General features: G+C 43.5%; 1 protein-coding gene across 1 annotated transcript; it reads right to left on the bottom strand.

The window, feature by feature from the left end:
- Nucleotides 1-23,235: 23,235 nt before the first annotated feature.
- Nucleotides 23,236-24,005, bottom strand: LOC109783780 (uncharacterized). The gene has a single exon (XM_020342378.4). It carries the CDS (start codon nt 23,859-23,861, stop codon nt 23,529-23,531), a length of 333 nt encoding a protein of 110 aa, XP_020197967.1. The 5' UTR covers nt 23,862-24,005; the 3' UTR covers nt 23,236-23,528.
- Nucleotides 24,006-25,474: the final 1,469 nt, after the last annotated feature.

The raw sequence follows: 25,474 nt of genomic DNA, 5'->3' as shown, positions 1-25,474 counted from the left end.
GCACACGGAAGGTCATGGTGATGCATAGCAACGAGAGGGGAGAGTGTTGTCCACGTACCCTCGTAGACCAAATAAGAAAGCGTTATGACAACGCGGTTGATGTAGTCGTACATCTTCACGATCGACCGATCCTAGTACCAAACGTACAACACCTCCGCGATCTGCACACGTTTAGCTCGGTGACGTCCCACGAACTCATATCTAGTAGAGCTTCGAGGGAGAGCTTCGTCAGCACGACGACGTGATGACGGTGATGATGAAGCTACCAGCGCAAGGCTTCGCCTAAGCACTACGACAATATGACCGAGGTGGATTATGGTGGAGGGGGGCACCGCACACGGCTAAGAGATCAATGATCAACTTGTGTGTCTATGGGGTGCCCCCTCCCCCGTATATAAAGGAGTGGAGGAGGGGGAGGACCGTCCCTCTACTATGGCGTGCCCTGGGGAGTCCTACTCCCACCGGGAGTAGGATTCCTCCCCTTCCAAGTAGTAGGAGTAGGAGAGAAGGAAGGGGAAGAGAGAAGAGAAGGAAGGAGGGGGGCTGCCCCTCCCCCTAGTCCAATTCGGACTAGGCCTTGGGGGGCGCGGCCTGCCCTAGGAAGCCCCTCTCTCTCTCCCCTAAATCCCAGTAAGGCCCATATACTCCCCGACGAATTCCCGTAACTCTCCGGTACTCCGATAAATACCCAAACCACTCAGAACCTTTCCAATGTCCGAATATAGCCTTCCAATATATCGATCTTTACATCTCGAACATGTTGAGACTCCTCGTCATGTCCCTGATCTCATTCGAGACTCCGAACAACCTTCGGTACATCAAAACACATAAACTCATAATACCAATCGTCACCGAACGTTAAGCGTGCGGACCCTACGGTCAATAACCAATAGCGGAACCTGGATGCTCATATTGGTTCCTACATATCCTACGAAGATCTCTATCGGTTAAACCGCATAACAACATACGTTGTTCCCTTTGTCATCGGTATGTTACTTGCCCGAGATTCGATCGTCGGTATCCTCATACCTAGTTCAATCTCGTTACCAGCAAGTCTCTTTACTCGTTCCGTAATGCATCATCCCGCAACTAACTCATTAGTCACATTGCCTGCAAGGCTTATAGTGATGTGCATTACCGAGAGGGCCCAGAGATACCTCTCCGACAATCGGAGTGACAAATCCTAATCTTGATCTATGCCAACTTAACAAGTACCATCGGAGACACCTGTAGAGCACCTTTATAATCACCCAGTTATGTTGTGACGTTTGGTAGCACACAAAGTGTTCCTCTGGTATCCGGGAGTTGCATAATCTCATAGTCATAGGAACATGTATAAGTCATGAAGAAAGCAATAGCAATATACTAAACAATCAAGTGCTAAGCCAACGGAATGGGTCAAGTCAATCACATCATTCTCTAATGATGTGATCCCGTTAATCAAATGACAACTCATGTATATGGCTAGGAAACTTAATCATTTTTGATTCAACGAGCTAGTCAAGTAGAGGCATACTAGTGACACTCTGTTTGTCTATGTATCCACACATGTACTAAGTTTCCGGTTAATACAATTCTAGCATGAATAATAAACATTTATCATGATATAAGGAAATATAAATAACAATTTTATTATTGCCTCTAGGGCATATTTCCTTCTATGTCTGCCTATCTGCATCGTCTTTGGGCTCTTTGCATCTGTGGCTCGATTGAGCCTGGCCGAGTGAATACTGTCAAAAAAATATGATTAAGTTAACAACCACACGAACAGAGGTTTAAATAGAGTAGATAGGTATAGATATATTCATCTACGCAAGTCGAAACAAAAAACATACATGACAAAAGTTCTATGGAATAATGAGACGAAGCTAATGGTCAAAGAAAATTTCAAACGGCCGAGCATCTGCGACGTATTTGCTAAATTTCGTCTAAATTAACATGTACGACACGAAGACGTTAGGGAGATATACATCTACTCATCTGCCAGTGTCGAAACAGAAAACGTACAAGATGAAAATCATGTGAAACAGTGAGATAAACTACTGGTCACAAAATTTTAACAATCGACCTCAATTTCGTTTAAAAAAGCTCCAAACATGAACACAAAGTGAACATTTACAATCAACGAAACTAGGAACCGATCGCCTGAATGGCATCACAACATTGATGTGCATCTTTTCGTGTACAATTTATCTCGAATCGAAGCACCATTGTGTAGATTAGAAGAGAGTAGATGAAGGAGATGAAAGAGTGTAAGTAATGCATCTGTACAGTCTAGTAGGGAGATGTACATATACTTGTTTATGACCATCGATACAGAAAATGTATAACACGGAAGTCGTGTGGAATAGGTAGATGAAGTTAGTGATCAGAGGAAATTTCAAATGGTTGACTGTGCGCGAAGAATTTGCCAAAATTCATCTAAAAAACTCCAAACATGATCACACAATTGAAGATTTACGGTCAACGCAACTATGAACCGATGGCCTAAATGGAATCACAATGTCGATGGGCATCTTTTGAGTGTAGAGCTTATTTTGAATTGAAGCACCATTGTATATATTAGAAGGGGTTAGGCGATAAATGAGGTGACTAGAACACAACACGTGCAAACTAGGAACACGTGTGCACAGGCCTCGCACCACCACACCCACCCACCTGCACTCGCTTGCATTGCTCGGGTCTGGCTAAGTGGATGCGGTCAAATAGACTTGAGCGAAAATGGTCGATTCAAGCGTTTTCACTCAGTCAGGCCCAACTATTAGGAAACGTAGTAAAAAACAAAAAAGATCGCACCTACGATCACCCAACATCAATATGAAGATGCATAGCGGGTTCGGATCATGATCGTTACCATCACCGAGTTGCAGTGGAAGAAGAACATGTCGGTGTAGATCGTACTTGGAGTCCCTCGTACCACCCACGAATGATCCCTCGAACTGAAGACCGAAAGCACGACCTCTCTACTTGGTTGCAAGCATGCAACCTTCACAATCCGGCAGCGCTTCTCGTCCAGAGCTATTTGTCGCCGAAGAATTAGAGGGAGGAGATTAGAACCATGTAGGGCTTCTATTTATGATGACAATAGGATTAGCCTAGCTCTAATTAGTCAAATAGAACCAACTAGAACTAGAAGAACTAGAGGAAGCTCCAAAACTTGTATATCCAAAAGAGCACAAATCCTCATGTATATATAGGTTGGAGGGGAGAGGGAGCGCTGCTACCAAGGAGGGAAAGTCCTTCCTTGGTGCGCCAGCCAAGGAAGGAGGAGTAGGACTCCTCCCCCTCTCCCAATTCGGCCTCCTTCCTTAGGGAAGAAGGCACTTTCCCACCTGGGCCTTTTTGGCCCGTTGGTATTTAAATTAAATATAAAATATTCTAAATGCTTCTTAGGCCATTATATATATATAAACATCTTCGGAAACTTTTTCTACCTATATATAATTTAGCGGTGAAACCCGGTATTACCCGATACTCACCGAAACCCTTCCAGTGACCCCGAAACGCTTCCGAATCCTCTCGGAACTATTCCGAATATTCATGAAATAATTCCACAAATATATTCTCATGACTCCCGTCCTTCTAACACTCAGCAGATCGTGATTGCCTTAAGCTTGTGACCCCATAGGTTCGGTAACTCACAGACATGGACGAAACCGTTCGTTCAATGACCGACAGCAGGACCGTGGACGTCCATATTAGTCCCTGTCAGTACATGAATGATATTCGGGTGAACCTTTGGTTATCATGTGATATTCCCTATGCTTCTCAATATTTCACAAAACCCGGGATGCATCGATATCCTCCTGAGTCATCACCATGCTCACTATACTGAAACCCTCGTTACCGGTTTTGTTCTTCTTTCTCGTTATTGTGTTCCGGCATCCCCGTGACGAAGTCACGTGTGTCTGGATAGACGATGATTGATGCCGTGACATCGAGAGGGCCCTAAGAATATTCCTCCATCATCAGAGCAGCAAATCAAACTCTCGAGCTATCCGGTCACTTCTCAAACTTTCCGATGAACCTGTAAGTTGTCGTTATGATCACCGTGTTACAAGTGACGGTTGAGCAACCCCAAAGCCCATCGTATGGTAAGAAGTGACCATGATACTCTCATGGTCTAAGGAGCAATATCACACTTTATCACTCCATGTTATTACAATTGAATGTAGACGATATTAACTCAATTCATAACAAACAAGATTGGGCCGATTCAATTTGATCGTTCTTGTAACATCATAATCTCAGTGTTGTTTTAGGATAATAGTTACACTTAACGATATCCTAAGATCCAAAAAACGTGATCACCGACAACACTTGAGCTAGTCTTAGAGGCGAGACTAGGAACCTTTTATTTTATTGTTTATCATTCCACACGTGCATATGAGTTTTCCAGTCAATCGCATATTCCAGGATCATAGCAGTTATAACATAGAATATAAACTCTTAGTTATGAATATGGGAATATAATAATACAAATATTATTGCCTCTAGGGCATATTTCCAACAGTCTCCCACTTGCACTAGAGTGAATAATCTAGTTTACATAGTCTCTTTAACACCTATGGCTATCCGGTGTTGCTCATGTTTTGCTCATGGTAGAGCCTTCGTCATTGGGTCTGACACATTTAAATCCGTGTGAATCTTGAGAATCTTCACATAGCCCTTCTCAACATATTTTCGGACAATGTGATACTTGCATTCAATGTGTATGGTATTCATGTGTGATCTTGGTTCCTTTGCTTGGGCAACGTCACCACCATTATCACAATAGAGAGCCATTGGATTCATAAGACTTGGGACAACACCAATTTCTTCAAGAATCTTCTTGATCCAGAACACCTCCTTTGAAGCTTCCAAAGCCGCAATATACTCTACTTCTGTCGTAGAATCTGCAATAGTGTTTTGTTTGAAACTCTTCCAAACAACCACACCACCATTAAGTGTAAAAACATAACCTGATTGAGATTTATAGTCATCTATATCCGTCATGAAGCTATCATCGGTGTAACCATTTACAACGAGTTCTTCATCCCCTCCATAAACAAGGAGCATATCATGTGTTCTTCTGAGGTACTTCAAAATATTCTTAACTTCTATCTAGTGAGCCAAACCTGGATCACTCTAGTATCTTCTACTAACACTTAGCACAAAAGAAACATCTGGTCTTGTACATGTCATAGCATACATGATGGAGCCAATAGCAGAGGCATATGGAACTCCACTCATTTGCACTCGCTCATCAACTGTCTTGGAACATTGATTTATGCTAAGTGTTATGCCATGTGACCTTGGGAGAAAACATTTATTTGTGTTCTCCATTTTTAAACCTCTTTAAAACCTTGTCAATGTACGTGCTCTGACTTAGTGCCATTAGATGTTTTGATCTATCTCTATAGATCTTTATGCCTAATATATATGCAGCTTCACCTAAGTCCTTCATTGAAAACACACTCTTTAAATAGTCTTTTATTGTGCCAAGATACTTAGTATCATTCCCAATCAACAATATGTCTTCTACATATAATATTAGAAATGCTACTGAGCTCCCACTAAACTTCTTGTATACCCAAGCTTCTTCAGCATTTTTAATGAAGCCAAACTCTTTTACCACTTCATCAAAACGTTGATTCTAGCTCCTTGATACTTGCTTCAAACCATAGATTGACCTTTGAAGTTTGCACACTTTTCTGGCATCCTTTGGATTGGCAAAACCTTCTGGTTGTATCATGTATACATCCTCTTTCATATTTCCATTTAGGAAAGCAGTTTGACATCCATTTGCCATATCTCGTAATCGAAATATGCTGATATAGCCATCATAATCCACATAGACTTTAGCATTGCTACTGGAGAGGAAGTTTCATCATAATCAACTCCCTCGATTTGCGAAAACCCCTTCGCAACTCGCCTTGCTTTGTAGATGGTTAGATTACCATTCACATTTGTTTTTCTCTTGAAAATCCATTTACATTGTATGGGCTTTACACCCTTTGGAGGATCAACCAAGTTCCAAACTTGATTCTCGTACATGGACTCCATTTCGGATTGCATGGCTTTGAGCCATTCTTTTGAGCTGGGTGCCGCCATCGCCTCCTTGTAATGCGCAGGTTCATCTTCGTCTAAGATGAATATTTCATTGTGAAACCACTCAAGAGGTTCAATAACCCTTCCTGATCTACGCGGTTCAGTTACAATCTTAACTAGAGTTTCTACAACTGGTATAGTAACTGTTTCAGTTGCGTGGCCAATCTTTGGAACAGATTTTGTTTTGTTAGTCCTCACTTCTGGAGATTCAATAATCTCATCGAGCTATTCTTTCCTCCCACTTACTTCTTTAGCGAGAAACTCCTTCTCGAGAAAGTGTCCATTTTTAGCGACAAACACTTTGTCTTGAGACTTTTGGTAGAAGGAATACCCAATTATTTCTTTGGGATAACCTACAAAGTAACAGTTGTCTGCTTTGGGGTCAAGCTTATTTGGTTGCAAATGTTTTACATAAGTCTCGCAACCCCAAATCTTAAGATGCGACAAATTGTGTTTCTTCCCATTCCATAACTCATATGGTGTCGTCTCTACAGACTTACACGGTGCTCTATTTAGTGTATATGTTGTTGTTTCAAGTGCATAACCCTAAAATGATAAAGGCAGATCGGTAAATGACATCATTGACCTATCCATGTCCAGAAAAGTTCGATTACGCCTTTCAGATGCTCCGTTTCTCTGTGGAGTTCCTGGAGGAGTAAGTTGTGAGACAATTCCACAATCACTTAGATGTTTGCTAAACTCATGGCTCTGATATTCTCCTCCACGACCAGATCATAGAAATTTAATCTTCTTGTCATGATGATTCTCGACTTCGTTATGAAATTCTATGAACATTTCAAATGTTTCAAACTTATGTTTCATCAAGTAAATATATCCATATCTACTTAAATCATTAGTGTAGGTAACAAAGTATAAGTATCCACCGCACGCCAGTATACTCATTGGACCACATACATCACTATGTATTATATCCAATAATTCAAGCGCCTGTTCAGTTTGACCAGTAAACAGTATTAGTCATTTTACCCATCAGGCAAGCTTCGCATGTATCAAATGATATCAACACTCCATCTTTGTGAAGTTTTTGCATACGTTTCTTTCCGATATGACCAAGATGACAGTGCCACATGTATGCGATATTATCGGTCTTCTTAAGATGTTTAGCATTAATATTATGGACTACCTTTTCACGTCAAGATCTAATAGGAATAAACCACCAATCGTGGGTGCAAATCCATCAAACATATCCTTATAATATTGAACAACCATTGTTCTCTAACTAATAAGAATAACCATCATTTATCGAACATGATCCAGAGATAATGTTCTTACATAACTTTGGAACAAAATAACAATTACTTAGTTCTAAAATCAATCCTGAAGGTAATTTCAAAGACATGACACCGAGTGAAGTCTAAAATAAACCCTGAGATTGTAGAGGTTGGTGCAAACAAACCCTCACCTTTAAATCCCTGAAGTTTGTACCCCGTATTTACAGATCCCGGTCAATCCAGACCTTGTATGAGTAAAATCCTGTTTGATGTAATAGGAAAGGCTTGATCCCAGCCGGGATTGATTTCTACTGTCACTTACTACATGGGCCCATCTGTCATATGCTTTCCCCAATCTCTTCTTTAGTGCCAAGTGTGGCGAGGCGCGGCTGGCGTAGGTGTTCGATCTGCTCCCGGACACGGACCTACTCTCCTGGGCAGACGACCCCTGCTACGGCAACCTCCGTGAAATGCTGCAGCTGGTGTTTCTCCCCACCATAAGCAGCCGCTGCCCTCGCTGATCGCCTCCGCATACTGCTACTGTTTGTGCTCTCGCAGTCACAGCGCGCATAGAAATAGGCAAAGAACAGCTTCCTACACGCACATGCTACAAGCTAAACTCACACATGATGACTCTCGTCCTTCTTATGCTCTGTGCTAATGCATAACAGCACAATAGTGAGCAAAATAATCAGAAGGCCCTCCATTTCCAACCGCGCCCGGAGCTCATGCACTAGCTTGGCCTCAAACAAGAAGAACGTCGCTATATATTGGCTGCCAGACTCTGGGTCTATTGTCGTCGTACGTTGGCTGCCATCTTGTGCTACTCTCCTCTGCTCAAGCTCGGCGCGCTGCTGCGAATGGCCTCTACTGGGGTGCAAGTGCGGGGCCAATGCAGCAGAGACCGGGAAGGACACGGCCACGATGTCGGCGAGCACCACGACGTCGCCAGCAGTGCGCGCGTAGGTACGCGATCCTCATGTGCGTGTGCAAGTACGCGTACACATACGCCAGTGAGAGAAGCGAGATCCTGGCCAGGTTTGTGCTTTTCCCGGTGTGCCAAACGTATTTAGGGTTCGGATAGATCGGGATCAGAAAGGTCAGGGTACAGACTTCAGGGATTTGGAGGTGAGGGTTTATTTGTGTCCGGCTCTACCATCTCAGGGTTTATTTCAAACTTCACTCCATGACACCGACGGCTTGAGCAGCGATCCCATCACCATTCCCAACACGCATCAGAACTTCATTTCTTCTCAGCTTTCAAACATTTCGTAGTCCCTGCATCGTGTTGCAAATGTTAGCAATAGATCTGGTATCAAATACCCATGACTTGGAATTTTTCGATGAGTAGAGTATCAATAACATTAACTTGTATGACTTTTATACCTTTACCAGAAGATGTGTTCTTCTTATCCGTTAGATATTTCAAGCAATTTATTTTCCAGTGTCCTTTCCCTTTGTAGGAGAAACATATAGTCTCACAAGAAACTCCACCCTTGTTCCTTTTGGTGTTGCGTTTTCTTTTGAAACTTTCTGTTTTGTTCACCATCAACTTTTGTTGGTTCTGCAACCCTATTTGTTTGGTCTTGAGCATCACTTCATAAAGCGAGGTCAGGATCAAATCATTTTCTGGAGTCTTTGGAAAATCTATTTCCATTCCGTTAATACTATCATAATAGTCCGCAAGCTTGACACCTTGCTCTTAACTTCAGCTATCTTGCACTCTTCCAGTGCTTCAGTCATCTCATGAACTTCAGCTGGATCTTTGTGATACATAACTTCAAGTGCCTCGACAATTTTGATAGTACTGGATCGTTCATAACGTTTATGTAACACTTCATCCATGCATGATAGCATAATACTTTTGACAACACTGAAATCATTCTTGCAAGATAAAAACACATTGATGACATCTTGAGATGCTCCAAGCGTCAGGTAGTCACCACGTGGTTGATCCATCGCATATTCTTTCTTAGCACTCCTAAGAACATATCTCAGAGTGTGTCTCCAATCCTTATATAAAAAGAACAAGGTAGCAAGTAACAAAAGTGAGCACAAACGGTGTTGCAATGCTTAGAAACAAGGCCTAGGGTTCATACTTTCACTAGTGCAATCTCTCAACGGTGCTAACATAGTTGAATCATATAACAATCCCTCAATGTGCGACAAAGAGTCACTCCAAAGTTCTTATCTAGTGGAGAACATAAGATGAAATTGTTTGCAGGGTACGAAACCACCTCAAAGTTATCCTTTTCGATCAATCTATTGATCTATTCCTAAAAGTGTCACAAACAGCCCTAGAGTTCGTACTAAAATAACACCATGTGATACACAACAACCAACTCTAATGTCACCTAGATACTCTAATGTCACCACAAGTATCCGGAGTTGATTATTTGATATGCATCAAACAACTTCCGATTCATAATATTCAATCCAACACAAAGAACTTCAAAGAGTACCCCAATATTTTTACCGAAGAAAGTAGGACGAAAACGTGCATCAACCTCTATGCGCAGATTACCCCAATGTCACCTCAGGAATCCGCGAGTTGAGTGCCAGAACATACATCAAGTGAATCAATAGAACACCCCATTGTCACCATGGGTATTCATATGCAAGACATACATCAAGTGTTATCAAATCCATAAAAGTATTCAATCCGATAATAATGAAACCTCAAAGGTAAAAACTCATTTCATCACAACAAGATAGAGATGGAGAAACACCATATGATCCAACTATATTAATAAAGCTCGCGGTACATCAAGATCGTGCCAAATAAAGAACACGAGAGAGAGAGAGAGAGAGAGAGAGAGAGATCAAACACATAGCTACTAGTACATACCCTCAGCCCTGAGGTTGAACTACTCCCTCTTTGTCATGGAGACCACCGAGATGATGAAGATGGCCCTGATACGTCTCCAACGTATCTACTTTTCCAAACACTTTTGCCCTTGTTTTGGACTCTAACTTGCATGATTTGAATGGAACTAACCCGGACTGACGCTGTTTTCAGCAGAACTACCATGGTGTTATTTTTGTGCAGAAATAAAAGTTCTCGGAATGACCTGAAAATCCACGAAGACACGTTTTGGAATTAATAAAAAATATTGGCGAAAGAATCGGCATCAGGGGCCCACACCCTGTCCACGGGGGTGCAGGGCGCCCCCCCCCCCCCCCCGGGGGCGCGCCCCTGCCTCGTGGGCCCCCTGGGACTCCACCGACCTCAACTCCAACTCCATATATTCACGTTCGGGGAGAAAAAAAATCAAGGAGAAGGATTCATCACGTTTTACGATATGGAGCCATCGCCAAGCCCTAATCTTCCTCGGGAGGGCTGATCTGGAGTCCGTTCGGGGCTCCGGAGAGGGGAATCCGTCGCCGTCGTCATCATCAACCATCCTCCATCACCAATTTCGTGATGCTCACTGCCGTGCGTGAGTAATCTCATCGTAAGCTTGTTGGACGGTGATGGGTTGGATGAGATTTACCATGTAATCGAGTTAGTTTTGTTAGGGTTTGATCCCTAGTATCCATTATGTTCTAAGATTGATGTTGCTATGACTTTGCTATGCTTAATGCTTGTCATTAGGGCCCGAGTGCCATGATTTCAGATCTGAACCTATTATGTTTTCATGAATATATGTGAGTTCTTGATCCTATCTTGCAAGTCAATAGTTACCTACTATGTGTTATGATCCGGCAACCCCGAAGTGACAATAATCGGGACCACTCCCGGTGATGACCGTAGTTTGAGGAGTTCATGTATTCACTAAGTGTTAATGCTTTGGTCTGGTACTCTATTAAAAGGAGGCCTTAATATCCCTTAGTTTCCAATAGGACCCCGCTGCCACGGGAGGGTAGGACAAAAGATGTCATGCAAGTTCTTACCCATAAGCACGTATGACTATATTCGGAATACATGCCTACATTACATTGATGAACTGGAGCTAGTTCTGTGTCACCCTATGTTATAACTGTTGCATGAGGAATCGCATCTGACATAATTATCCATCATTGATCCATTGCCTACGAGTTTTTCACATATTGATCTTTTCTTCGTTACTTTTCCGTAGCCACTGTTACGATTGCTACAAAAACTACTACTGTTACTTTTGACACCGTTACCGTTACTTCCATACTACTTTACTGCAGATATTAAATCTTTCAGGTGTGGTTGAATTGACAACTCAACTGCTAATACTTGAGAATATTCTTTGGCTCCCCTTGTGTCGAATCAATAAATTTGGGTTGAATACTCTACCCTCGAAAACTGTTGCGATCCCCTATACTTGTGGGTTATCAGGCCCCCGGTGATGGTTTCCCCCTCCGGCAGGGTGCCAGAGAAGGCCTCTAGATGGGATCGCTTCGGTACAGAGGCTTGGGGCGGCAGAGCGGAAGTTCTAGGTTTCTTTCTAGGGTTTTTGGTATTTATAGGAATTTTTTGCGTTGGTTTCACGTCAAGGGGGCCCACGAGGGAGCGACAAGCCTGCTCCGCGCGCCCTGGGGGGAGGGCGCCCCCGCAAGCTTGTCGCTTCCTCGTGAGGCTTCTGGTCCTTCCTCGAAGCTTCGGGGGTCTCTTCTGGTCCACAAAAAATCACCGTAAATTTTCAGCCCATTCCGAGAACTTCTATTTCTGCACAAAAAATAACACCATGACAGTTCTGCTGAAAACAGTGTCAGTCTGGATTAGTTCCATTCAAATCATTCCAAATTCTTATAAAATTGTTGTAAACATGGCATGAATACTTCATAAATTATAGATATGTTGGAGACGTATCATATACCTATCCAAAAGGATGTGTAGGGCATACAAGGGCCTTATTGGTTAATTTCAATGAGATCGGAGAGACATAGAACATAATATACCTAGGTCCAGGCCCCATTGGGGTTATTCAATTAAATGTGATATAAAGTAGCTCACGGGAGAGTACTCCTCGAGATGATGCATGTCTTGTATGTAGATCTGGCGATATCGCTCCCCCTGTGTCGTGGACTTAAATTCACATGTATATACATTGTTCCTTGGACGTCAATACTTAACTCTCTCCGAGTTGTGCTCTCATACGGTCTTGTCCCAAAAGAAAAGCTCCTTCAATGAGTATGTTCTTCGGATTCCATTGGACTCCTTTCTTATCTACTCCGAGTGCTTCTCTAGTACAGTAGGAATTAATGTTTTATAAGATCCCCTAGGACCCATATAGGGACACATAACATTGTGTAAGGGGCATGGGCGGGGAAACCGACACCAACATAGACAAAAGGGGGATTAGGGTGCTAGTGGAAATGTGTGTGTGTGTGTGTGTGTGTGTGTGTGTGTGTGTGTGTGTGAGAGAGAGAGAGAGAGACCATTTGAGTGTGTTGTCCACAAAAGATATGCCATGCCAATCATGAGGGAGAATATCTAGTGCTCCCAACTTTCATATGCTCCCATGTTAACAAAAATCAAATTTAGATGTGTCAAAATTTTTAAGAAAAAAGTGAATGTTCTCAAGACATCAAGAAACAAAAAAAAATCAAATTTAGATGAGACAAAAAAATTAAGAAAAAAGTGAATGTTCTCAAGACATTGAGAAACAAAAAATCTAGATGTGAATAGTGTTTTTTTTGCTTTTGTCCTTTTGTGACACTATTCATGTTGGATTTGTCTTTTTTATCTATGTGTATTTCAATTTTGAATTTGAGCTTTGTAAAGATGTAGACCTATGTCTTGTGAACGTCCACAAAAAGATTTGAATTCTTTTTGGAACATTCAAAATTGAGCTTTCGAACATTGGAGCGGGGGAGCATATGAGTGTTTGGAGCACCTGATACTTTCCCTCAGCCATGATTTGCAGGTCTCATTATGTCAAAAGTGCAAACCAATGGTATATATTAGACCTTGCTTGATTATGGAGGTTTTGAGTAATTTATTGTCCAGTTAAAAGCTGCCATACTAGTATCCCTGGAGGACAAGATAACCTGCACTAGCATCCCAGGAGGACAAGATAACCGGAAAACAACAATGCTATGCATACGACAAATTCCGTCCTACACTTGTACGATTAGAGATGACTCGGTTTGTTGGTCATAGCATGCAGCATCTATTCACTGTGAGGTTCACTGTCTGGTGTGGATCATTGTACGCAGAGTTGTTTCGAACCTCAAATTACATTATCTCCATCACGGTTTTCCAACAAATTTTCTTAAACAAATGAAAAGATATCTATATGAGAGCAAAATACTCTGGTTTTGTGTGAAGATATATAAGGACCTATGTTTAATTTCAGTGAAAATCGAACTCTACCTTTCGTAGTTCCAAAAATGTGTCTTGTCGCAAAGTATATATCCAGATGAGCTGGGTTAATGGAACATAATCAAAACTAGATAGATCGTACAGTTTTGCAAGATCTCATTTTCTCTCTATTGCATCGTTGACGTACATGTTTTTGCTTTGCGCATACGAGAAATTTCAACATCATATGGATACCATATTTTCTTTTTGTAAAAAGGCAGTTGACCAATGGAGTGTTTTGTTAGAGCAGTTTTAAGATGGTCCATCTCAAGAGAAATACTCAATCTGAACATTCCATTCATTAAGCATACATTTGATCAGCATAATAATCCAATTAAAGCAACTATTTGTCAAAAAATGAATGTTTAAATGATTTTCAACATCTCTTTTCACTATGTTTAAAGGAAATTCATGAATATGTTTATTGGATGGCATTTTTTTATGGGAAATGTTTGCGCTCGGCGCGCCGGCCGAACATCGAGCCGGTCGCGTACGATCTGGCAATATCGCACGCACGAGGAGGCACCTACCTCAAGCACGCACCGCCCCCTCCCCTTCTTATCTCTTCTCTCGAGCAAGCACAGCCACTCGTTACTTTTCCCCAAGCGTTGACCCACCATGGTCCCTCTCTACATCTCATCTCAGCGCCCGCTCTGCCATGGCCAAATCAAGCTCATGCACGCCTCCAGCCACCGCCCTTTCTCCGATGCTCCGGCGCACTTCTGTTTCCTCCCAATCCCTCCGCCATGGAACCACGAGCTGCCACAAGACCGGCTGGGCACACGAGACGGAGGAAGGACCGCAGCCTCGCGTGCTCCAACGGTGGCGACCGCGCCGCGGGGTGCTGGAACCGGGCTGCTGCTCGGCGAAATAGCTGCAACCAGCGCTCACGACGCTGGAACCGGCCACCGCGGGTGCTGGAACGGGCATCAATTTTTGCTATGACCGGCGAGTTTTTTTGCTACCATCATCTTTTTTCTTCATTGTTCATGAGAAATTGGCAGGTCTTTTTTGCTGCAACCGTCATCAGATTTTGCTACGACCGGCTAGTTTATTTGCTACCACCTTCCTTTTCCTCATTGTTCGTGAGAATTTTGTGAGGTCTTTTTTGCTACAATCATCAATGATTTTTGCTACAATCACCAATGATTTTTGATACGACCAACGAGTTTTTTTTGCTACAATCACCAATGATTTTTGCTACCAACATCTTTTCTTCTTCATCCTTCGTGAGAAATTGGTGAGAACTTTTTGCTGCAAGCGTCATCGATTTTTGCTACGACCCATGAGTTTTTTTGCTACCACCAATCTTTTTTTCTTCATTGTTCGTAAGAAATTGGAGGGGAAAGCTGCAACGAACAGGGGCTTCGATGTCGCCGGCGAGGATGTGAGCAGAGGCTACCTGAGCAGGCCTGGCGGGGTGCTACGACGGCTTGAGGCGGACAGGGCGAGGTGTGCAGCGTCGCTGTGATTTGGAGACAGAAGAAACGAACGTGGGGTCGAGAAGGTGGGGACGAAGAAGGAATCAGATCGAACGGCTGGACGAGCAGGATCCGACGCGCAGGGTGCGACCGGCCCAAATTTGGGCCGGCGCACCGGCGCCTAGCACTCGCCTTTTTTTATACCAAATATGGCTTACATATTTTTTTTCTCAAATACACATGAGCATGTGTATCATATATTAAAGAAGAAGCGACAAAGAAGCCGGATAGAACGTCTTTCGGACATTACAACGCCAATCATAAGAATTAGCATCCACATCCACCAAACACACCCACCACGGGTACTACGATACATGCTTCACCTATGTCAACCTCATGTTGATGGCGATGGGGCAAACCACAGAGCAACCAAGCCGTGTCACAACCGACGCCGGAGACTTTTGCAACAAGACCAAAACTCGAAGCCAACACAGACCAACATACCCCACCCATTGTGCCAAGAAGAATTTGGCAAGTGGACGGCAAGGCCTTGGCAGACCTAGAGACGGCATCATCGAGAGAGCGCCCGTGATGGTGTACATTGCGCCATGGAGGCCCACACCCATAGTAGAAGCCGACGCCGAATTGAGCCGTGCCACCGGAACTCCTCGAGCAACAAGACGACGCCTCCAAAGAGGGAACGACGCCATGACACCGCCGCCGTCTGGTCCAAAGGACGGACCAAGGGTTTCCTCGGAGCACGAGGAAGGGAGTCGGATCGGGCCAAAGCAACGCCTCCCAAGAGGGGACGGCGTCCACAGACGTCGCCATTGCTAGCCTCGGCGTCGTGAAGCGGGGATTTCTCCCATCCCAAGATATAAAAAAAAACCAAACTTCCGGAGCTACTCAATCGGGCCGACCACCACGACCGGAGGCGTCGCATCACACAGCACATCAGCCTAGCAGCCTCCACAATCTCGAGCGCCCTGGCCAGTCCCACCTCGGCCAAGGTCAACTCCACATACACCGCCACGAGAAACACACATCCATCCCACCACCAACCACCTCCTCCACGGAGCGGCAGCTTCCTCCAACTTCCAGCCACGGCCATGGTAGGCCAAGCCAAACCAGACGGGAGGGATGACCTCCTCGAGTCGCCGCCTCCGCCTGAACCACCGCTCCTCGCCCGAGCCGCCCCGAGTCCGCAGCCGACGCCGGTGCGCACCCAGCCAGAACAATGGCCGCCACGCCCTACCAGCACACCTACGCACCACGATGGAGGCCAGCCACTGGCTGCTCGCGGCCACCGCCGCGTAGCACCACCGTCCTGAGCACGAATCCAGGAGCCAGAACCCAGATCCGGCGAGGCCGCTCCACCCCTTTGGCCGAAGCCATCGCCGGCTATCGAGCGCGGACCACCCGACCTGTTGCGCGCCGGCCAGCTCGTCCCGGGGCCGCCGCTCCGGCCTCCTCACGCTGGTTGCCAGCCGCCGCGATCCCAGTCAACGGGGACTGGCCTCCAACGCCGCCCTGCGAGAGGGAGAGAGAGCACCCCGTCACCTTCAGCAGCGGGGCCCGCCGCCCTCGCGGTGAAGGCCAGCGGTAGCGGCGGCGAACGAGAGCAGGGAGAGGGGTTTGAGCTTACATATATAATAGGCATGCCTTATTAGTGGATACCATTTTTCCTTTTTCTATTCATCATTCTTTTAATAGATACGACCTTTGCACTAATTTTGTATCATTATTACAGAATACATATTACCACGTGACACATGTGGTAAGCAATCCAAACTATAAAAAAACATATTTAATTCATACTATCATGTCACACTTCTATTAATTTCACTCTTACTCCTGTAAGAAAACTATATGATCCCCTAAAAATCCGAAATTGTGTCTGAAATTATACAATGATCCAAAAGTTCAAAATTAACTAAATTGCGTTTTGACTCACATGAGTATGCAGGTTATATACTTTGTGTGATGAAAATAAGACATAACATGGAAATGTTGGCACTATGCATGATATATTTCCTAGTTTCACACCATGTTGTAATGGCATAATAATTTGTTTGCTTATTTGTATAAAGGTAAAAGTCCATATTAACCCTACAGATTTGTCGTCCATATGTTAGAGCATCTAAAGTCGGACTTAGCAAAGTTGGCCCCTAAATGCCCGCGGACACGCCCTATCAGAAACCGAGTGAGTCCATTTTGAGCCCTTATATTTGTCCGTCCATGCAGCCATACTCCTCATTTCCCCCCTTATATGTCCGGTTACTTGCACGTGATTGGTGAAGATGAAGAGAGAGAGAGAAGAATTGCACATGATTGGTGAAGATGAAGAGAGAGAGAGAGAGAGAGAGAGAAGAATGAATAAAGAAAATGAAAAGGTTGTCCGGGGTGGACCACGTCCTACATGGCGGACTGACCAAGCGCTTCCGCGAATCCTCATATCCTCCTTACAGTTTTCTCAATATGAAGATTTGCGGATAACCCAGACGTATAGGAATGATACGAGAGGTCCGGTTGGGTCATATTTTTTTCTTCTCTCTTCTATCCGGTCACTGACTAGACGCGTCCGCGAATGTTTAAGGAGGATTTGAGGAGGCCGGCTGTAGATGCTCTTACCTTACAAGAGATAATAGTGATGGAGATAATCCTAAAATTTTCTCGTTTCTTTATGTGAAAACTGTGCTTTTTTGTCGTCCGTATCTTAACTCACATGAGTATGCGGGTTATATACTCTGATTGCTGTTTTGCATGATATATGTTCGTCTTGTGTCAAGTGGCGAATAAAGGTTCACGCACCGGCACTTGCCAAAAACAACGAGAGAATCTATAACTGCCAAAAAATTACATGTTCACATGCATGAACAATGCAGTAGAAATGTACAGATTAAGTGACATATTTTTTCAGGAAAAGTGGCATAAATTAGTGAAATGCTAGCTTTTTAGCACGGTACAAGCAAGCTAAGAGTTGCTAAATGGGTGCCAAAATTTCAATACATACAAATGAGTGCAAAGTGCCAAAATGTGTTGCTTACATAGTGCCAATTAGAAAGATCTCTAATTTTGAAGGATGTGCAGATTAAAATGCAAGAGCAATAATTTTTTGGTAAGGTTTATGTGCATGAACGATTCAAACTTATTTCTAGTGTTTGTTTGGTTGTTCAAGTCTCACGGCAAGCGTGAAAAAATGGCGCGAAGCTCACACCGAATAATGAACCAACCAATACATGAACTAAAACTACAAGAGCTGAAAAACACCAAAACCTAAACAATAGTGAGATCTGTATATACATAACAGCAATCTAAGAGGTGCATATTATTTATTATCCTTTGGATCACTAGGATCAAGCTTACATAACACATCCAAATCTCTTTGAACAAAGCATTGAGGGAACATAACATAATATCTAGAAAATTCTAGAGAAGTAAAACATAGATAGATTGATGTCTTAAAAACCTTCTCCGGAAGAACCATCCTCGTCATCCTCTTCGTTTTGTGGTGGATCTGACTCCACCAACTCCTCTGAAGCCACATTCTCCACATTACTCTTCTTCACAGGATAAGCAACATCAATGGTGCCCTCACGAGTGCACATGCCACATTCTTGCTTCACGAACGACTGTGTAGCATATGAACTGTTGAAGAATGCCCAACGCTTAACACATAAATTTGCAAAAACCAAAGAGGCAACCATGAGGGCTGCAATGATGATCAAAGTCACGATCAATGGTACGTAAGGATCGATTGAAACGGCCGAATCACCGCCTCCTGTTGACCTATATGGTGTAACCAACAATGGTGGTGGTGGTGGTGATAAGAGTGACATCTCTAGTCGCTCACTAGTTTCTACTCCTAGATAAGAACCTCCAAGGAAAACTTGTGCTATATTTGGTGACTTTGTGTGCGTTGAGGTGTCTTTCTCCACAGGCTTTAAAAGGAGACATAGGGGCAAAATAGGACTTTTAATAACATGTTTGTTAGAAAAATTTCCTAGGCCATTGCTGCATGCATTTCACGTCACCCACTTTTCGCTTTACGTGCCGTTTGGGAAGTGGTGTAGATTGTCTCATAGCATTCAGTTGCAAACTTTTAAAAAGAGGACACTAAGAGTTCCTATATAGAGACAGTTACAGCTCGAATCTATATCTTTTAGAGTGTATATCTTTCTTTTCTCAAGTTTATCATGAGAAATATGCACAACCTTCCAAATAAAAGCATGTCGCCTAGCTGGCCAAATGTTTATCTTCAAGCTTTTGCTCTGCTTTAGATTGGTAAAAAGAATATTATTATCATTGGATCACGCATGCTCTCATATGGCCTCTCTTTATTAGATTTCAAAGTGGTGGATCCGTTTTAGTGGAGCCAACTGTATAATTTTCGTCCGTTCGCCGCGCGGCTACCCAATTCAAGTGCCCCACATTGTTAGATCTCCCCACAAATTCGTCTCCTTCCTCATGCTAGCACCCCTGACGCCCCGCCGGTAGCAGCTCGCACCCCCCTGTCGCCGTCGCCCTCGTTTGTCTCTAGCATCCCTTGCTGTCGCATCACAGTGCATCCCATTGCCGGGTCGAGGAAAAAAATTGTGCCTCCAGGTTGCAGCGTTGTGTCCTTGGTCACGCGTGTTGCCGTTGTTTGTCGATTACAGCTTCCTATCCACCCCATCGCAACTTTTTGTGTCATCGATCCAGGAAAATCGCGGCGACAACACAACCCATTCTCCACTGTCACAATAAATGCCCTAGCTGGTTCTAGCCTTTTGTGTCGCTGGTTATAGATTTTGCGCCGCTTGTTCCAGCATTGACGGCAACTGGCGGTTGCAGCCCCACCGGCCTCCGGTTGTAGCACCGCCCCATCTCGGTTGCAGCTCGCCGGCTGCCGGTTGTAGCATGGCCCCATGCATGCTGCAGCTTGTTGTTATATCATCGCCCTCTGTCGGTTGCAACTCGTCGACCGCCGGTTGTAGCATCGCCCTATGACGGTTGCAGCTCGCCGACCGCCGTTTGCAGTACCGTCCCGTGCCGGTTCCAGCACGCTGGTCGCCGGCTGTAGCACCGCCCGATGGCAGTTGTAGGTCACTGGCCGTCGGTTGTAGCACCGACTATGGTTGGTTCCAGCATCAATGATGGCCGATTCCACCACGACATCGCACCGGTTGCAACAGGTCACCATGCTGGTTACAACCCTCCTACCGCTCGCCTCGCAACTCGCCATGGCCTCACAACGACACTCTCAACAACACAGGGGGTGGTGGCGGTCGAGCGTTTGCAGCATCCCTTCGCTCCTCGGGTGCGAGGACCTTGAATCCAACGACGGTCTGACTCTGGCACACCACCGGTAAATATGAGTGGTAGGAGAGAGGCGCATGGATGGGCGCGACTATGGAGAGGACCACGAGGGGGGAGGGGAGTGAGATGTGCGGTGCTCTCTGGAGAAGAATCGAGAGAGAAAAAGGATAAGGAAAGAGAGATGACGTAGGGCCTAGTGTGCAGTGTGAGGCGTGAGAGAGCAACCGGCCGAAAGCCTGGCCGGTCGGGCGTAGTTAATCGTTTACCATACATTTTCGGAATTTCCTAACGGACGCTCACTGCGTCGAGTTGTCGAGGCTTCGCACAGAGAGGCAAGCGACTAGCGATCAAGATGGGCCGACCTAGTTAGGAGATAGCGCGGCGCTACAACGTCCAGTTTTGGGAACCTTCTGGAGGGTTCTTGAATGGTTTTGGGAACCTTCTAGAAGGTTCCTGAACCGGGTTTTCACTAGGTTTTTCTATTTGCTTTTTCTTTGTTGTTATTCTGTTTTTTTTTTCTTTTTCTCTACTCTTATAAAAACAGAGTTAGTGATGATGGTGTGCCTGCCATCCTGCAATATAGGCCATCCGATTTATATCCGAAGGATAGGAATAAAACTATGGCAATTTTGTAAAAAGATACCCACACCCCTCTCCACATTTTCAAATAAGGCATTTCCTCGTTCATCCTTTTCTCCCACAAGATAAACTACTCATACAAATGCATCTTTATGTTCCGTGCAACGCATGGGCATCTTGCTAGTCTTTTCTCGTTTTTCTGTTTCTTTATTTCATCTTTCAATTCCTTTTTCTTCTCTTTTTATTTTCTTTTTGTTCACGTTTTCAAATTATGTTTGGGAGTTTCAAAAAATCTTCCCATTTCAAAATTTGTTCACCAAATTCAAAAAAATATTCGTGTTTTCAAATTTTGTTGCGAGTTTTCATAAATTTTTCCATTTAAAGAATTGTTCGCAACTTGTAAAAAGTGTTCGTGTTTTCAAATTTTGTTGCGAGTTTTCATAAATGTTTCCATTTAAAGAATTGTTCGCAACTTGCAAAAAATGTTCATGTTTCAATTTTTGTTTGCGAGTTTCAAAAAAGGTATACAAGTTTTAAAAACTGTTCATGTGTTCAAGTTTTGTTAGGGAGTTTCAAAATATATTCCGAGTTTTAAAAAATGTTAGAGTATCCAAAATTTGTTTTCGAATTTGAAAAATCTTCGGGTTTTCAAAAAAAAAACGTTCAAGTTTTGTATTTTTGGGATATTTTACAAAAATGTTCCCATTTCCAAAAATTGTTTGCATTTTCCGAATTGTTGAGTTTTCCAAAATTTTATTCACGATTTCTAAAAGTGTTCGCTGTTTCATACAACCTTCACGTTTGTTTTCTCACGCGTTTCTCGTACAAATTTTTAAAAACAAGAACATATTTTTTGGAACATCTGACGAAAACGCAAAAAAAAGGAACAATTTTTTAACTTCAGAATTATTTTGAAATTTCAAACAAATTTTGAAATTCAGTTAAAAAAATGTTTGCATATTTGAAAAAATAATCATCTTTCAAAAAATGATCATAAATTCAATAAAAAATCCTGTTCCAAAATATGTTCTTAATTTTTAAAAATGTTCGCCTTTCAAAATATGTTCATAACTTCAAAAAATGTTCTGATTTTCAATTTTTGTTCACAAATTCCATTAACTATTATAATGTTCGCTTTTTCTAAATTTTGTTCAGAGTTTTGATTTTTTGTTCACAGATGCAAAAAATGTTTCCTTTTGTCGAAAATGTTTTTTTTGTTCATAAATTCGAAAAAAAATCCTCTTTTTAAATTTATTTGCAAATTCAAAAAATATTCTTGTTTTCTCAAAAAAATGAAACTGAAAAAATGTTCCCATTTTTCAAAATTTGTTCACAAATTCTTTCCATTTTGAAATTTGGTTACAAATCCAAAACTTGGGAAAACATTCAATAATTGTTCGTATATTTTGAAAATTATTCACAATTTCTTTTATAAGGATTCGATTTTTTATTTAAATGTTCGAAAAAATAGATTTTTTTATCTGTCGGTATTCTTAGTCCTAAAAGATTTCGCGTTGCATATTTAACTGTAGTGCTGATCAGCTCAGGTGGTTAGGTACCGTCTCTGTTAGCGCTGAATCGCGAGTTCTAGTCCTGGGCGAGCGCTGCTCTTTTTTGCGTTGTATTTTTCCACCACTGGCTGCTCCTGCGTGGGCCGGCCCAGACGAAGCCTAACCTGTGCGAAGCCCCGCCAATCTGCTGCCTAGTTAGGTCCCTACATTTTCCGTTACATTTGCCTAGTTAGGCATTTCTTGATAGTGAAGAAAGTGGGCCGATGTTACAGCCTCATGGGCTTGTCGGGGCTTACACCACCGGAACGGCTATATATATAAAGAAAAATTCTCTTTGTCTAAAAAAAATTCTTAAAAAAAAGGCTATATAAATAAAAAGGAAATATTTCTCAAAAAAGAAACATAAAGAAAGAAAAAACTGGAAAATCTCTTCATGTTTCTAACACATGTGGTGTGCTGTGTGCAACCTCGCAATATCCGTACTGCATGAGAATCACACGAATGAATTCAAAATCCAGGCTTGTGCGCAGATGCTTGATGTTCTTCTTCCTTTACGGCTAGTCTTTTACCGGGTTGAGAGCGACAACGGGCCGTCCATGTTTTGGCCGAAGAAGAAGCTAATTAATTTTGTTTGTTTTTCCCGCAAAAAAATACAAATAATTATGTTTGTTTTTGCCGAAGAAGAAGCTAATTAATCAGGTTTGATTTTTGCTTGTTATGTCATGGTCCGTACCATTCTGAATTTTAAATGATTACTATTGTTACACATAGATTTCATCATAAGAAAAGGCAACAACATCCGGCAATATATCTTGGTTGGAACCAACGTTTTCTGGAAAAAAAGAAGAAGATGAGGCAACCTTTCTCAGCAATATATCAAGCCAAGTGGTGGTGCTAAGAATAACACGAGGATTTGAGAAACAAAATTGAAACGAGAAGTATGTGTTGGTTTACAATCTCCAACTCCTGCCATATATATTACTGAATCACTCGTACGTATGCACAGCTTCAACCAAAACTTGCACTACTACTGCACTTGACCCACAAAGCATGAATCCAAAGTACGCATCTACCGGACTACGGCGTACGCGTAAGCACTAAGCACGTACGTGTTCGGCGGTCACGCGGCGCCGGCGCCGATGCAGGCGAAGGCGCGGACGCTCCTGGCCTTGGGCAGCGGCAGCCGCCGGCCCGGCGAGAGCCCCACCTGGCCGGCCAGCTCCTCCAGCGACCGGTTCCGCCCGTGCGCCTGTGTCGACGCCGGGGCGGCGGCGGCGTTGAGCGGTGACCGCAGCTCCTGCTCCAGCCAGCGCCGCCTCTGGTCCGTGTCGCCGAGGTCCACGTCGTCCTCCGCCTCCGCGCCCCGGTAGGCGGCCCGGCTGCTGCTCCGGCGGTGCTCCTTGATGGCCTTGTAGATGAAGGGGATGAGGCCTTCCACCCGTGAACTGCCCATGATCGTGAGGTGATAGTCGAGAGGTGGGGTTGGTGAGGAATGGGTGTGTGTGGGCGGGTTCAGCCTACTCTTGACCTCTCAGCCTCTCGCCTCTAGGGGTCGGGAGATTGGTTGAGTGGGCCATTTTATACCGACCGAGCTCCTCCATCCTCAGCCAGCCCCACGCGGATTGAAATGGTAAGCAGTAGTAGTTGCACGCCAGTTGGAGGGAAAGAAATAAGTAGAAGATCATCAATTCAGGCGGACGGCGCAGATCACATGCATACCATTTCTGCGTCAATCAAGACCGTCAGTTGCATGCTAGTTTTCCCAGAATACTGAATGAATGATCTCCTAAAATACGCACATGTCGCCTTCTCACAACCAACGCTAATGGCAAATTCAATCCTATCCTAATACACAGCGTTATCTGTCGTCACGTCACATCACAACACATCGCGAGCGGCGCCCGAGTCTTTTGCGTGCGACGCCTTGCTGCTGAGTTATTTTACGGTTCGATGATGTCGCGATTTGGCAATGTATGCGTTCTCTAATGGCTGTGGCTTCTTAGGTATAGCAGCTGCTGAAAGTTTCGTCCGGGGTAGGAATTTGGCTGGGCGACTTTTGCTTTGAGATGACGTCTTGGGATTGGTCGAGAACATGTCCATTGCTTGCCGTGGCAGGTTACGGCGCACTATAAGCTGTGACCCGCTTCTTCCCCCTTGATTAGCTGGTTAACAAAACGAACTGGTCGTCCGCGGAAATATAGTGCGCGTGGTGGAAAGAAAGAATGTGGCATGGTTGGTTGAAGGGTTACAGATACTAACCGGTGGGACCAGATGCTAATATTGTATCCCAACATTATCCCACGTCCTTCCTGAAGAGAAGAATGTTCCAGGGAAGGACTACAGAACACATGATAGAGACTAGAGGCTAACAGCGTCGTTCTTCGCTCGTGAGATTAACTCCTTTGTATCAAGTAGATTATTTACGATTGATTGTTTTGTTTTGATTTTATCTATGCTGGCTTGTGTTTTAACTATGTTCTGGAAGTGTTTTTTTCGTTCGTATATCATGTCGGGTTGCTGTCGGAGATGATAGAGTAGAGTTGTTTGGCGCATGGTTTAATTATACAATGTTTGAACCGCGTCTAGTTGGCAACGCCCAACAAGATTACACCAGCTAATCATTTTTTACCTTTTCATTTATTCCCAATTGATTATTTGGAAGAGGATTCGGCGTTCTATCATGAAATGGCTATTGTCACACTTCTGTTGCGCCCGCACTTCTCTTTCCTGCCTAGTCAAAAAGGTCTGCTAATTATCTTGCCCTGCTTTATACTCCATCCGTTCCTAAATATAAGTTTTTTTAAAGATTTTAATGGATACATACAGTATATAGACATAGTTTAGAGTGTACATTCACTATTTTTGCTCCGTATGTAGTCTATATTGAAATCTCTAAAAATACTTATATTTAGGATAGAAAGCAAAGGATAGTTTCCTTTCATCGTGTACAAAATCGGCCGAGGTGAGTAGGTGACTGATTTACAATCTGGTTGCACTTGAAATTCACCGGCGGTGCAATTGAAAATCATCATCTGCAAAAAGAAAATTCAAACTTCCAAAAGAAAA

This window comes from Aegilops tauschii, chromosome 1, assembly GCF_002575655.3.
Source record: "Aegilops tauschii subsp. strangulata cultivar AL8/78 chromosome 1, Aet v6.0, whole genome shotgun sequence".
NCBI classification, from domain to species: domain Eukaryota; kingdom Viridiplantae; phylum Streptophyta; class Magnoliopsida; order Poales; family Poaceae; genus Aegilops; species Aegilops tauschii.
This window is presented reverse-complemented; position numbering and strand designations above follow the sequence as displayed.

Coding starts and splice junctions, on each gene's coding strand:
- LOC109783780 (XM_020342378.4), bottom strand. CDS start 23,861: ATGGGCAGTTCACGGGTGGAAGGCCTCATCCCCTTCATCTACAAGGCC.